This window comes from Sphaerodactylus townsendi, linkage group LG02, assembly GCF_021028975.2.
Source record: "Sphaerodactylus townsendi isolate TG3544 linkage group LG02, MPM_Stown_v2.3, whole genome shotgun sequence".
Taxonomy (NCBI): domain Eukaryota; kingdom Metazoa; phylum Chordata; class Lepidosauria; order Squamata; family Sphaerodactylidae; genus Sphaerodactylus; species Sphaerodactylus townsendi.
The window spans coordinates 85,173,953-85,190,018 of NC_059426.1; the positions used below are offsets into that span (position 1 = coordinate 85,173,953).

At 37.4% G+C, this 16,066-nt stretch overlaps 1 protein-coding gene across 9 annotated transcripts in view; it reads left to right on the forward strand.

Annotated features, from left to right (window-relative positions):
• Positions 1-16,066, forward strand: part of PLEKHA7 (pleckstrin homology domain containing A7) — a 185,199-nt gene that overhangs the window by 149,665 nt on the left and 19,468 nt on the right. For 8 of the 9 annotated variants that reach the window (XM_048485543.1, XM_048485544.1, XM_048485545.1 and 5 more), the window contains 10 exons: positions 86-154; positions 262-342; positions 2,300-2,449; positions 3,019-3,120; positions 5,634-5,742; positions 6,457-6,695; positions 7,186-7,374; positions 9,224-9,341; positions 11,098-11,174; positions 12,006-12,206. In XM_048485543.1, the coding sequence (XP_048341500.1) occupies positions 86-154; positions 262-342; positions 2,300-2,449; positions 3,019-3,120; positions 5,634-5,742; positions 6,457-6,695; positions 7,186-7,374; positions 9,224-9,341; positions 11,098-11,174; positions 12,006-12,206 (1,335 nt within the window). Of the gene's footprint in view, positions 1-85; positions 155-261; positions 343-2,299; positions 2,450-3,018; positions 3,121-5,633; positions 5,743-6,456; positions 6,696-7,185; positions 7,375-9,223; positions 9,342-11,097; positions 11,175-12,005; positions 12,263-16,066 lie in introns of all 9 variants that reach the window. The other variant, XM_048485551.1, reaches the window with a different exon arrangement.

Here is a 16,066-nt window from a genome sequence, read left to right on the forward strand (position 1 = left end):
GGTGATGACTTTAATATAAGTATACTTTTCTTTGCTGTTGTCCTTTTATCACTTCTAAATTTTAGTCTCAAATTATTATTTTTAGGTAACTGGACGTGATATAATAAAAGAAAGAAATACAAAACCTATCAAGATTGCAGAAAGTGATATTGATGTAAGTATGAAACACTGCTTTACAAAGGACAAAAACTTGCTGTACAGTGGTTCTCCTAAGCCAAACAAAATTCACTACTCTAATTTTATGTGTATTCTTATTTTCAGGTGAAGTTAAGTGTTCTCTGTGAGCAAGACAGGATGCTACAAGACTTAGAAGACAAAATAAGAGCTCTTAAGGAAAATAAAGTAAATATGATTGAAGTGGCCCTTGTTTAAAATAGAGTTTGTGTTTTATAATTGTGACATTGCATGTTTTTGACATTATGGTAAGGTGTAAAAAATGCACTAAAAAGATGGATGAAAATAGGCTAACTGCTAAAATAGGCATTTGGCAAAGATATGATAACAAGTGAGGGTTCAATTAGTAACTTGTGAGTAAATCATGTCCCTCTGCTGGCCCCCTCTTTCTTCTCCCCAATCATCTTGCTGCCACACTGCTTACTTTTTCCCTCCCTGCTGCCATCACATATGCTTTCTTCTGTGTCTTCTTTTGCCTCTTCCTACCTCCTCACTCATCCACCGTCGCCACCACTTTGGCACATGTTTCTGCAATGTTTATAGGAGTTGCACAACCCCCCCCCCATCCCCAAATGTTTATAGGAGACTCCAAAATTGCCTGCCAAAATATCCTGACAATGTATTACAAGACTGCCTTTTTTCTTGGATCTTTTTCAATAGTTAGGTTTTTTTAAACTCCTCATCTTTTTTATTTTTCAATTTTTATGTACTGTAACTAACTTTAGAAATTTATCTGCTTATACTATGACACCTGAGTTTATTTATGAATATGTGGCAAGCAACTTTGTCAAAAGTCGTTTAGAAGTCCACGTATAAAATACCTACCTTATTCACATGTTTTTTTTAATCCTCTCAAAGAACTCCAAAATGTTAGTAGGACAGAACTACCCTTGGCAGAATCAATTTCTGATTTTTCCCTTCAGACTTTGGTTATCTCTGTGTTTGTAATTATTCTATCTTTAATAATGGTTTCTTCTAACCAGAACAAACATTAGGCTAACAGGCCCATAATTCCTGGATTAGTCCTATAGCATGGGGGTCAGTTTTATCTAATTACATATGTTGCTGGAAGATCATGGTGTAACATCTGAGTTTTTTTGAAGAACCCTAGAAAGTTACTAGTTTTTAATTTATGCATAAGGTCTAGAACTTCATCTGTCATCACCTCATGTTGAATCAGTTCTTCAGACGTCTTTTCCCAAAACAGTGACTCAGGCATGGGTACACAGCGCACATTTTCTACAGTAAAGACACAAATAATTTGATCAGTTTCCATCCCTACTTCCTGTCTTCCTCAAGCAGTCTTTTCATTCCTTTGTCATTTAATGGCTCAACCATCTCGCTACTCCTGATATGTGTAGCTATTGTTGGGCTTAATATGTTTAGCAATCTGCTCAATTTCTGGCTTCTTTGCTTGCTTTATTGTCAGTTTACATGAGGCTTGCCAAGACCTGTTCTCCTTTTGGCCCATTGGAGGACTTTCAGCTGGCTGGGAGTTTTCTGGATTTTGTTGCCTCCCTGCACCACGTGGAAGTCCTCTGGAGGTGGCACAGCCTCTGGTTTGGGCTATAAGCCTTGTTGAGTGTATTGAAAAGGGGTGTCAAAGGATATCAGCAGCCAAAGGAATTTCATTTCTCATGTGTTCTGGCATCTACTGGTAGCAGTAGATTAAAAGACTGTCTAAAAAACATGAGACGGCTATTTTAAGTTAACCTCTGTTATCAGAATGCAAATTAAACATTCATCTTCCAAATCTATAGATTTCAAGCAAGTTAGTTGTGGGATGAGGTATAATTTCACCAGAGGACTGATCTCATCCAGTTGTTTCTCCTTGCTACAGCCCCCTTGGCCTTATGTCATCTTCTACGCATGGGTTCCATGGCCTCCAACATCATCTTTTCAGCAGTCTCAGAGAATTACTTGGGGAATGGAAATGGTGGGAAAGTTCTACACCCACAAGTGTCTTCTTCATGAAGAACACTACCTAGAATCCAACCAATTGATTAAAGTTTATAAAGTGTTAACAATGATTGAATCTAAATTGGATTTAAAACATCATGTATATTTGAATTGTTCTTAAATCATTGTCTGCTGCTTTTAATTTTTTTAAAAATCACTTCTTTAGGATCAGTTAGAATCCGTCTTAGAAGTGTTACACAGGCAGATGGAACAGTACAAAGAACAACCACAACACACAGAGAAAATTTCATACCAGCAAAGACTTTTGCAGGAGGATCTTATACATATTCGGGCTGAAATATCCAAAGTCTCTACAGTAAGTATTTGATATATCTAAACAAGGATCAGGCAAATAACTTCTAAAAAAGTGGATTAGTGACAGTTGATTAGTGACAGTGCTTGTTGCACTGGAGGAATCATCACCATTTGTAGAAAAGTTCATATGTTTGTTTATTTCAATGTATTTTTTCAAGCAAAATGTGTTTGGGTTGAAGTAGATAGACTACCGTATATTTTCAAGTATTAAAACAACTGTTGATTTGGCTCTTGAAAACGCACGGGGGTGGGGGGGACAAGATCACTTACTGCAGCTGTGCTACAGGCCCAGTGAGATTGTGCTGTCACAGCAATTTTTAAAATCCACATTTTTCTCTAAAATAGCATTGGCAGAAATGTGTTGAATCCATGTCTTCCATAATGTATAGCTTGGTTTTAACTTTCTTTCTCATAGAATGACCCTATGCATCTCTTCAGTAGATGTTAGCATGCATAGGGTTGTAATACAATGCAAAAAGTAAAAGATTAATTTTTAAAGTTGGTTTAGAGTACTTTGTATATTTTATTGCTTATAGGAGATGATAATGAGAGTTTTGTCTTTGTCAATAGGAAATGGAAAATGCATGGAATGAATATCTGAAACTAGAAAAAGATGTAAACCAGCTGAAGCAAGCCTTACAGGAACAGATGAACAGATCATTTTTCTCTCAGGTGAGAAAACTGTTTACAGTTTGCTCACAGATCCCAGTTTGATGTCTGAATGTTGAAACAAAGGATTTTCCGTTTGTAGAGAGCTCCAGGAACTCATTCATTCATTCTTTACATTCGTAGCCCGCCCTCCCCTACAGGGCTCAGGGTGGCAAACAACCAAACCAACAGTAAAACAACCATAATAACATATAATATACAATATAATATAAACATATAATAGACTCAGAAAACTGTAATAGATGGCGATGAACACCCCCCCCTTCCCGCCAAGAGGCCAAGAAAGTAATATGGGGATAATGCAATCAACCCAGCTGACCAGTTGGAAACGCCTGGCAGAATAGTACAGTTTAGCAGGCCTCCCTAGGAAGCCTGTTCCACCAGATAGAGGCCCGGGCTGTAAAGGCCCTGGCCCTCGTGGAGGCCAGGTGTCTTTAGGGCCAGGGACCTCCAACCGGTTCTCCTCCAAAGAACGGAGGGACCTGATGGGGCAGTATGGGGAGACACGGTCCTTCAGATATGCAGGTCCGAGACCACTTTACAGCCTTAAAAATTAAAACCAACTCTTTGAACATGATTTGGAATTCGATCGGCAGTCAGTGAAGATGGTACAGGACCAGTGTAATCTGGTCCTGGCTGGATGCTCCAGTAAGGAGCCTGGATGCTGAATGTTAAACAAGCTTAAGTTTCCGAATCACAGTCCAAGACTGGCCGGCGTAGAGCGAGTTACAGTAATCCAGCCTGGAGGTGACTGTTGCATGGATCACATTGGCATCTTCAGAAGTGTATCACAAAGGGAAGTCTGTTACACACTGTGTCAATCAAGTGAATCAAGTTTATAGGGCTTTTATCAATTCAAAAATGGTTTCCATTAGACAGAGCCCTCAGCGTTATGCCTTTGGCACTCTGCTTCTATTCAACCGCACACCCACCCACTAAACCCTTCAGATCCAGTGCCTCCTAGGGCTTTGCTATGATTGTGACCCCTTCATAAGTGCCCTCTACAACCCAGGTTCAGTGGAACCTTCAAGCTTATCTTTCACTGTGTGTCTTGAATATTTTATGTTCCTACCATGCTCCGCAGCTTGCTATAGTGGTGGGTATCATCCAGGCATCTTCAAGCAACCCAGATGTTGCCTTTCACAGATGCTTTATTATGGGAATGGGGAAGTCTTTGAGGACACTCCCTCAGTCATCCATGAATGGCCCAAGAAGCTACTCTCCACATCAAGGCCCTGGAGCTGCCAGCAATTTACAGATACATCAATGATTTCTACCCTCATCTACGCAACTAGACTGTCAAAATCCAAACAGTCAACACTGCATCTATGTACTACATAAATAAGCAAGGCAGTACAGGAAAAGAACTCTTTCCCACCCAAAATCTTCTTGCACTTAGTTCTAGAGGTTTCTCTCATTTGAATGTATGCATGCTTAATTCCTATCCATGTGGCTGCACAAATCACTGACCACTCAAAGATTATCAGTGACAGATAAACAGCCTGTTCTTCTGTAGATCGTATTAGTAACCTATATCTATTATAGTAGCCATTATCCAGTATAGTGTGTCAGCAAGCACAGAGCATGAAGAAATGTTATAACAAAAATTCTTATGTAATTTATTTCTTACATTATTTATTTCTTAGTGATTCATTTTGTTTGACTGCATGTGTATTGGTTATGCTATTTCATCTATTCATACATCGACACTATATACATATATTTATTAAAATATTAATATATTGTTTTTCACCTGTGTGTAAAAGATAGTGTGTAAAGATAATAAAATGTCCAAAATAAACCCTAAAATCCAATAAACGCCTTACCAAACCCAAACTGAAAATATATTGTTGAAGGCTTTCACGTCTTGAATCACTGGGGTGCTGTGTGGTTTCCGGGCTGTATGGCCGTGTTCTAGCAGCATTCTCTCCTGACGTTTTGCCTGCATCTGTGGTGAAACGTCAGGAGAGAATGCTGCTAGAACACGGCCATACAGCCCGGAAACCACACAGCACCCCAAACTAAAAAACTTACAATAATCTAAAAAGTCTAGCTGAATTTAAAAGATTTTATGTGACATCTAAGGATTGCCAGAAAAACCACTTGAGAGGAAATCCAAACATGGAGTTGCCACCATTTAAAGTCTCTGGCTCCAGTTGGCTGGATTTTTCCCCCCACATGTTATGTAAGAATAGATAAATTGATAATCTGAACTAAGATGATTGTATATTAACCTCTTTCTTTGCCCCAGCCTGCTTCATTACAGTATTTTGAAAAGCATATCTGCATTGGGCAGTAGGGAGACAGCATCCATTGTTGCTACCATTCTGGAGGCTAGATCTTATGAGTCAGAAGACCACTCTGTAAAACAATGGCAAATGCTATAAAAGCTCTCTTTTGAAGGAATGCTGTGATCAAGAAACCAGGGCTTGCTTTTTTAAAAAAGGAAAAATGTTTTTCACCAAAATAACCATGGCTAATTATTTCTCTTTTCCTCAATCTTTATTACCTGCTAGGAGAGAACACAAATCCAGAAAGATTTATGGAGAATTGAAGATGTTACAGCTGGCCTAAGTGCAAATAAATCCAACTATAAAATTATCATAGAGTCGATAAAAAATCCAGGTAAAATAAATACAATTCAGACATTCAAAACTGTGTCTAGGTTTCTTAATATGGTCAAATGTTCCATTCGGCAAACTGGCTTGTTTCCTGCAATACTTCTATTTGTTGTTTTAGGCCAAAGATATTCATATCACCAAAAAAATCTCCCTGGTTCAGTTTTAATCCTAAATAGTGAGTGTCCTTAGTTGCCTCTGTTGAGAAAAGGCAACAAAATCATTCATCACAATTGGATTATTTTATATAGATCTTAATTGTCTAGCAGAATTCTGTCCTGCCTTCCATGTTCTTCAGCTTCTCATTAGATTTACCATACACAACCCATAGCTGCAATTTGAATTCAGCAACAAAATAGTGGCTATCCTGTATAATTTTATATATTTCCAAAAGCAAAATATTTAGCCAGTGTGGTTTAGTGGTTAAAAGCGGCAGACTCTAATCTGGAGAACTGGGTTTGATTCCCTACTCTTCCATATGAATGAAGCCTGCTGGGTGACCATGGGCCAGTCACAATCCTCTCAGAACACTTTCAGCCCACCTGGAGGCAAGCAATGGCAAATCACCTCTGAATGTCTCTTGCCTTGAAAACCATAACAGTGTTGCCGTACATCAGCTGTGAGCTGATAGCACACACATACACAAATATAATTTGGTGACATTCATTATGCAGGCAAATTCTTCAATGTACCTTTGTGTAATGTGTGTTCCACTTTGCAGAGAGAAAAACAGTGCCTTCATTTTCTAAGCCTTCAGTGCCTTCACTAGCACCTACACTCACATCAGCAAACAATAATCTTTCAACTCAGCGAAGTCCACCATCTAGTCCTGTCAAATCCTCTCTGGAAGTTAGACTCTTTCCGCAGCCTTACTCACAGCCTAGAATGTTTTCTCCATCTCAGCAACTGAAAAAAGTTGAGCCTTCAGTCCAGTCATCTGTAAAATTGAAGCCAAAGGTTGTAAGTATCACAATCCACTGTTGTATGTTGTAATTAAAATGCAGAATTTGATCTGAAATGGATTCTTTTTGTGTACAAATTAATTAATTAAATCTCTACTACATTAGAATTATAATACTCTTGATACCTAGCCTGCCAGATAGGTAACTGAGAAATTCCAAGAAACACTCTTGGAGGAGGGATGAAACAATGAAGTTGAAATTCATACGGATTATTTTCTGGGCTTTACCAGGGAAGTTGCTGTTTGTAAATTTGCATATACTGAAATAGCACTCATAAAAGTTTCATGGGGAGTGACCTATATCCTCCCTCCAGGATAAAGTTAGTGGATTCACATATTCCCATCAGCCCCTGCCAGCATGGCCAATGATGGGAATTGTAGTCCATAACATCTGGAGTGCCAAAGGTTCGCCACCACTGCACTATGCTCTGTAATGAAAAAATGCTTTGTCAGATTTAATGAAACTCTTGCTTTTTTACATTTGATCAGGAGGATGAAGCACCACCACGGCCGCCTCTCCCACAGCTGTATAGTCCTGATGACCCCCCTCCAGCCATCCCCCCTCTTCCCAGGGAAGCCACTGTAATCAGGCACACATCAGTGCGGGGACTGAAACGTCAGTCAGATGAAAGGAAGCGAGACCGAGAACTGGGACAGTATGTGAATGGAGATTATAGAGTAAGCCCTCATATTTATAATCCGGTTGTACTGGGTTTTTTAATCGTACACTAGTTTGGTGATTATGATATATGTTGTTTCAAAGAGACACCGCAACTGTATTCAGACATTACACAAAACCACTGCTTCATTAAACTTACCACATCATTTGATCATCTGAACCCATACCACAACACTAACAAAGGATTGTTTCTGTATCTTGAACCAGGATCTGAAACCAAGAAATGGACCTGGATTCATGTTACATACCAGTGCTGTATCGTTCCTGGTTTGTTTTTACCATAATGCTATATGCTGGCTCCACTGACAGAGTTTTGTCTATCAAGTCTTTCCCCAACTTTGGCTTTGAGCCTGCCTCTCTCTCACCCGCACCCGCACCCCACACCATAAAGCAATAGCAACACAGTGAGCTCCTTTCATGCATCTTGAAGCAACTCCAGTGGAGCTCTGGCTATTTTGACAGACTGTTCCCCATCCACAAAGTGGTTTACACTAGCAACCTATTCTTAGTTATTACCCTGACCCTGGACTTCTTGATTTGGATATAGGAAAAGAATCTCCCCACCCCAATATTTGCTGCAGCATCCCCCCATTCAGTCTGTTGGTATTCACAAATTTTACTGCATTACACTTGCTTTATCTGTTCAGTAATGTATGTTTAATGCATTTCACCTGTTTGTATGCTGCATGTGGGATGAGTGGGTTCGTTCATGACCTGTTCAGGGTTTTGACTCTGTGGGTGAACACCCCAACCAGAATGTGGCTGGCATATGGTATTCGCGGGGAGCCAAAACTTTCCAGGGCATATGAATGAAAAGTTGAGGACGTATTCAGTATCTATTGCAATATTTTGTTTTAAGCTTATTTATAGCCCACCTTTTTTTCACTGAGACTAACATTTTATTTAATTTACGTTGTTTGTAGTCTGCCTTTCTCACAGGGACTCAGGACAGATTACACAGAGTGAGTCAGTACAAACAACAGAATAGGAAGTTCAATAAATGATGAACTAGGATTGTAGAAGTCAACACCAACCAGAAATCTGAAGGAAAGAACTGAAGCATAGCATAAGTATTAACATTGCATTGCAAAAATTTCCTAATAAGATCCTACTTACAGTATCCTACACACAAAGCAGATTACAGAGCACAGAAGGGGAGGAGAAAGTAATCATGCTGTGTAGGACGCTGAATGAACAATGCAGTAAGACTAGGAGTATAAAATTAAATGACAATGTGATCAACAGTATGAACATAAGATATACTATGAATAATACAATAGAACTTGGAATACAAAACTGAATGCTGATGTAGTAGGATTGGGAATATAAAATAAAGTGACCATGTGAACAGCAAACTGTTCATCCGACATAGTGTGAGCACTGCAGAAGGCAGTATAGTTTTGTGTATGACATGGAGCAAAAACTTGGGTTTCTTGAATGTGTTATGGATGTGATTGGCTGCATTTTTGTGTGTGTAGCGCACTGAAATTAACATCAGGAGGATGTTTTCTTAACTTCCTCTGCTAGTTTCTGGGGAGTTGTGGAGTGGTGTGGCAGCCAATTCTTGTTGTGAGAGTGGCTTAATATTCACTGTTTTCATGTTGCTGGAGACTGCTAGTATGTGAACTGAGGTTTTGTTGTTTGTTGGCCACTGCAAGGCAGGCTGGGATAGAGAGGAAGAGTGGCAACATTGAAGCTGTCATTCAGTGATCCCGTGTGGATTTGTGGTTTTACTAACTAACCACAGCTCAAATAAGCCATAGCTTCATGTTAGATCTTTAGCAAAATTATGAACAGTTTTGCTGTCTGTTTTTTCAATTTTATTTAATGAAGTGTTTGTCACTGTAGGTAGAACTCCGCTCATATGTCAGTGAACCTGAATTGGCGACAATAGGCAATGATCTGAGCCAGCCTTCCACTGGTTTTCTAGGTACTGAATGTAGATACCAAACATTGCCTATCAGGGGTAAGTAAAAGAGATTGCTTCTTTAGGTTTCATGACTTCTTTAGATAGCACATAATCTATTTGTTGTGTTGTTGTATTTGCCTCCAGAGACTACATCAGTTTCATAGTCTCAGGGCAAGAAGGGGCCTTATTCAGTCCCACCTTTAATGAATGAAATTTGATTGCATGTGGATGTACTCCCTTTCCAGCAGAAAAATCCACAATTCAGGAAAGAGAAGATAAAAACCCCACAACACATCTAGGTTTTCTTATCACCAAATGTTAAGCAAAACCCAATCAGTATGTATTCCCAAGACAAATTTTCCTTGCTCTCCAGCACACATTCTTGACATTCATATTTTATTTTTTAAAAAACACAAAAAAAGCAAAGGGGACACAAACACACAGGATTTAGAAGTCATGTTAGTTTCAAATTAAATACTCAAACATTCTTCATTAGTGTGTCTAGTCCTATTTTGAAACAAGAGTTCTGTTTCCAACAGTTTCTCATAAATTGCTTTTTTGCTTTTTCAGTTACTAACGAGTATTAACATTCAACAAAAATCTGCGTAACTATCCATTAAATTAAATAGCTGATTAATATAAAGCATACTTCAGTATTCATTGTTTAAGAAAAAATACAAAATTATTCATGTTAATAACATGACTCAATAATCTTAACAAATTTCATCTCAGTAACATTCTCTAATATAAATCTAATTGTGTTATACCTTAGATTTTTTGCAGAGTGGTAAGTTTGGCCAATATATATAATTCTTTAATTCTCGCCAACCATTAACTTTCGTAGGGACCTGTACTCCTCTTCCAGTGTCAAAGACTAACCAAGCTGTGGTAATTTCATTTAAGAGACAGAATCTAGTTCTGTCTTGAAACATAATCTTGGAGGGGGAAAAAGTAGGAATCCATGGTACATTCATAGTGAAGCTGTCAGAAATTCTCTTAGCTATCACTGTCTCAAAATTGTTGTGCTCCTGGAGCAGTGCCACAGATTATTTGAAAGGAGGGCTTTAACCTGGTTGTAATAGTAGCAATTGCCTGCAATTCTGAGCAGCAAAAAACAGAGGCATACCACCTATAGGGACATGGAGTCACCCATGTTTCCAGACACACTCTTTCGGTCCCGTGGGGGGCGCTGGGCACCCTCACATGACGAAACGGCCCACCTCTCTGCAGGTCGACTCCTGCCATCCCCAGGGCCTTCCAGGAGGAGGTGTTGCCCCTGGGAGCCATTTCTCCTCAATACGGTTCTGCAAAAAATGACCACTAATCAGCCACCTTTGCAGAATTCTCTTAATATGCTCACTGTAACTGCAGATCCTTATAATATGTGTTTTTCATCACTGCAATCATTGAACTAGTTCTGATTCCAGATTGAGTTCCTGTTTTGAGTTTTGAATTAACATGGATGTTCTATATTCACACATCAGGATAGAGTCAAATCTTTTAGATACACTTGGTTCTTATGTGTGAAAAAGATGTATCTCAAGCTAATATGAATGTCAAGAAGAAAAATAAATTCAGGTTGGAACAAGAGCAAAGAAATGCAGGCAAAATGTCTAAGAGACAAAATCCTTCAAATTGTATTTAGATCACAATGACTTTTTGGCAGCTGGGGTATATGACTTGCTTGTGATTAAAGATTCTTTAGTCCTATTACTGTGCTGTCTAATGAAACAGTGATCACAAATCCTAGATTAGAACTTCCCTTTTCCTAATTACGTTTTTTCTTGAAATACCTTTTTCTCCCTTTGTAAAGGATTATCTGGCTCAACTTCCAGACTGCATCAGTCAACAACTTCATCTTATGCAACACTTCGAAGAGATGGTTCCAAGGTACATTTGCAAATTTGTTTCCATTCTTCTTGAACATTTATTTGTTTGTTTGTTCATTCGTTCATTCATTCATTCATTGTTCCATGATGAGTAGTGATGTATTTTTTTCCTTTTCAAAATACAGGCTCTGGAGCTATGTTTTCAAGATAACAGTGTAGAAAGAAATGCTAACTATTTCCTTCCCTTATGTTTTCCTCCTGTTGTTGGGAAAATACAACCCTTGAATTGCTTCCCAAGGGCAGGGGATTTTAGATGGTCCCCTTTTTCCTCCAGTGCTGAGGTTCTAAGGGTTTAAAAAACATCTTGACCCAAATCATTTTCCTCCTCAAAACATCCCCAGTGGTTAAATTTGAAAAGAAGAGAAAACTTTCAAAATGATCACAGAAAAAAAAGAATAATCAGACTTTTGAATACGAGTCTTTCATTTTGGGCTTATGTTACATTGCAAGTAAACTTATTAGTATTATTAGTTCTAGTTCTCCAGATATCTGCTGGGATTCCTCCTTCTTGAAAATGAGGTGCTTGTTAATCATATACAGCATATTTGTTGTAGATTAGGAGACCACAGTCCATTCCTGCAGACATTTTCCCTCCTTTCGGTAGCATTGAAAACTGTGCGCCAATATGGAGCAGTTTTCATTGACAAAAGAGAATGAAAAAATGAAATCTTTGATGGACTTGTATCTTTGGACTGTAGTTTGCAGTTCTTGTGTGTGTTGGTCACTTACAGTTTTACCCCAAATATCTCTCCAGTAAGCTCAATATGGCATGCATACTCACCATCTTTAGAGCTATTAATTATCATATATGCTTTATTTGTTACTTTAATAGGAAAGACCAAAGAGTGCCTTGGAACGTTTATACTCTGGTGACCACCAAAGAGGCAAAATGAGTGCTGAGGAACAACTAGAAAGAATGAAGCGACACCAGAAGGCATTAGTTCGTGAACGCAAAAGAACTCTTAGTCAAGGAGAAAGACAGTCTGTCTCACCACGACCATTCATCCGGCCTGTTTCTGCAGACATAGGCTCAGTATGTTAGATATGCCTTAAAAGGACTAGACTAAAATATGATCTGTAGCTTCTCTAGTAAGCACTTTTATTTGAGTGTGCATGATACTTGTATTATATAATAGTTACAGTGTAGTATGGCAGTGTGAATAACAGAAAATAGCTTTTTACTAAAAAAATAGTTGCAGCTTAATGTAGCAGGTGCAGAAATAATTTGGCAGAAGAAAAGTGGAGCAAGAAGAGAAAAAAATCTTGGAATGAATTCAGAGATGCATATTGGGTTGGTCTTGGCTTTTTTCCAATTGATTCCAATGATGCTATGAAAACAATAAGTTATCATGATCACACCATGAAAGAATGAGCCCCTAAGAATCTTCTTAATGCATTTTTTCTATATATATATTGCAAGTTTAATAAATACCTATGATTCTATCAAATAAGGATTTTTTCAAAAAATAGAACTTGACAAATTTTATATAATAAGCTAATGTTTGTACAGCTGGTAGGGCCCCTTTATTATAAATCATGTTAAAGTGTGTAGAATATTCTAGCAAGGCTCTGCATTCTTAGTGAGAAATAAATTATTTCAATGGCTAAATATTGAATTAATTTAAACCCAATGCTCTGGTGATTGGTTCTGAGTAACTATAAATCACCCCCCGTCCTCCATTGGCATGCAGAAGTATATCCCTTTTTAAATGTGGGATTTTCTTCCAAGTGGTAGCCATGCTCCAAAGAAGTGATGTGCACATAGAGAGCAGACAACTTCACTTGACACTGCAGTTTTTGTTGTCAAAGTTAAAAAAAGTTTATTTTGTTTTAAAGAAGGGCATTTTACCTTTTTAGCAGTGGTCAGTATCTGAGACAGAAGATTTGAGCAAATCTCACACTGCAAATGCTGTTTTTCTTATGTGCTCTATCTCTTCTTTTGATTGTAGCCAGTTTGTGCAGGATCAGGTATTAGCTTGCTATCCTAAGAATGGTTATATGAAAATAATCTCAGCTGATTTCAATGGGATTTACTTCTGCTCATTGACTTCAATCCATTATATAGTTAAGAGTATTTAAGGCCTGTTGAAATGTAGAACTTGATCACTCATTGTGTATTTTCACAAGCGACACTCAAAATGTTGCTTCATTTGTATTTTGTCCCTTATGAATACTGGCAATGCAAGTCAGAAAGCATAAAACCACTTTAAGGCCACTTTAAAACTGAAGAAGCATGTCAGTTTTAAAGTTCAATTATAGGCATGGAAAATGGAAAGAACAGTTGATGTATCACCTCTGAAAATAGCCACATGTGTGTGCTATATTTGGTGGTTGTAATGAGAAAAATTCCAGAGTGGGGAAGCCCTGTTTGCCTGTTGTAGTGCAGAGAGAGAAAGGGACTACCAGCATAAAATGTTGAGGGGCAAAGCTGTCACTTCCTCAGATGTATGAAATGATTACCTAAGTTAGTAGGGATGTGTGTATGTATATGTATATACACACACACACATATATACATATACATGTATATATACATACACACACGCATGCACGCACTCATATTATGCCTTGAGTACAGATAATGTTTTTGTTTATTTATTGCAAGGTGAGCCAAAAAGTCAAGCTATGCAAGAGAGAGCATTGTGTATGTCACAGGGTATTTTACTGCCCACCCAGGTAACATTTCATGCAATCAATAAAGGGGACTGTGGCCAAGAGAGGTTTATGCCGCTATAAATACATTAATCTTCAAGGTATCCTAAGAGTGTTTAAGATTGTTATATTATAATTCTGAAAGATTTACACAAGCACTAAAACATTATTGTTTGTTTTTTATCCTTTTGGCACACTAGAATTATATAATGTTCATCACCTGCTTAATTCATTGCACAAGGTCTCTTGCTTTTAGAATTTTTACTCATCATACATAATGGCTTCTTTATTTGTTTTTAAATTTTCTAATTATTTAAAACAATAATTAACTAAACTACTCAGTTTCTGCCAGGCTTAATTGCATTTTAGTAGTTTTGTGTTAACCTTCTACTGGGTAAGTGATTTTTTTTTCTGGTATGTTTGCTTTTTTGCACTTCAACCTTTTTATTTCACAGTTTCAAACAATTGTTTGGTAGCACTAATTTGCAATTCAGCTACATTTCATTACATTACTAAATATAGTTAGACTCTTAAGGGACTCTGGCATATCAAGATTAATCTTTTGCCAAAATATCTTAGTCATAGTCATGTTTTTGAGAAGCAGAATTTAAACCTGATTTTTAAAGGTCATATGACTTTTACATACATATTTATTATGTGAACATTTCATACTTTTAAATCATTTAAGCAAATAATTTTACATATTTGTGTGCCATATTGGTCTGTTTTCTTACTGTAAAAGATTAAAAATGGCACAGTATGGCCCTGAAAAAAATGTTTCCTGAGAGTTTCTTCCTCAAGCATCTAAAGGTTCCAGTGCACAAAATGTTCAGTGACGTTTGATAGCACAATTGACAACACTATGATAAATTAGCAGGTAAAATGGTAGACAGTGAAATATGTAATTAGTGTACACAATTTTAACATTGCTACATTGTATGTGTAAATCTACTTTTAATACAATGCACTGATGTTTTTAAACAACCATTTTTGAATGTAGTATGACGTTAAAATATCGAGCAGAATATCTGGATTTGTCATTTAATTTTAATGCAAAAGACTACATATCAAAGCCAATAAACATGATTCCTAATATTGATTTCATGACTTTCTTACACTATCAAATTAATTTAGAATTAATATTGTGTCTGTTTGGTTTATGTTCTGGCAATCAGGCCTGGTTTGAATATTGAGTAAGTGTCTGATCATGGTGCATTTCAATTATGTAAAAAGAGAGCACTTTCAGCTTGAAAATTTCCCCCAAAAAGCCTTCCAATTTTAACTATTGCCTTTAAAATAACCAACATTTTCATATTTGAGAAAATACAAATATTTTGTATATTGTGAGTGAAAATCAAGAGCTTGTGCATGAATAGAATTTTTTAAGTAGTACGTTGAGCCAAAAGGTTGAAAGTCTTCTACTTTATAATTGTAAATATAATGTAATAATGTACATTTGTTTCTAAGGTTACTTGTTTGACAGTAGATTTTCATGCCATTAATACAGATGGGGGAAAGCAAACCAGTTAGTCTTTTCTGTTTCAGTGCTACAAATAATAGCAACATTTCAGGGCCTCAAAGCATTGATTTTCATATTGTAACTTTATAAAATGTCCATGCTATTGTGTGAGAGAGCATATATGCTCTATCTCTGTTTATACAGGATACGATCCAGAAAGCAGTGTCATTACATGGTGTTCTGGAATGTGACCTATGAATGTTTATGTTTAAATTGCATCTTTAGCAGCAACAGAAATACATGTATTACTTTCAGATTTACATTCCAAATCAGTTAGTGTTCTATCCAAGTCTTGTCTCTTATCTTAGTTTTGGGATGGTTTCACAATATATAAAATTGCTATTATATTGAAGATAATTTTTAACATTTAAAACATTTTTCAGGTGTTCTTGAGGTAAATATTTGGATTTCATTTTAACTAACGATGTTCTTCTGAATGGAAAACCACTGTGGAGTAGTGGTTGAAGTGCTGGGCTAGGATCTGGGAGTTAGATCCTTCCTTGCTGGGTAACCTTGGGCCAATCACATTTTCTTAAAGCCTAACGTACCCAATAAGGTGGTTGTAAAACTGGAACGGAGGAGGGGGAAATACTGAAAGACATTTCTGGTCCCCATTGGGGAGAAAGATAGGGTATAAATGAAGTAAATAAGAATAGCAACAATCATTCAGCACTTCCTAAAAAGTTGATTGATGAGAATATTTCACGCTCACAGGTCTCAGC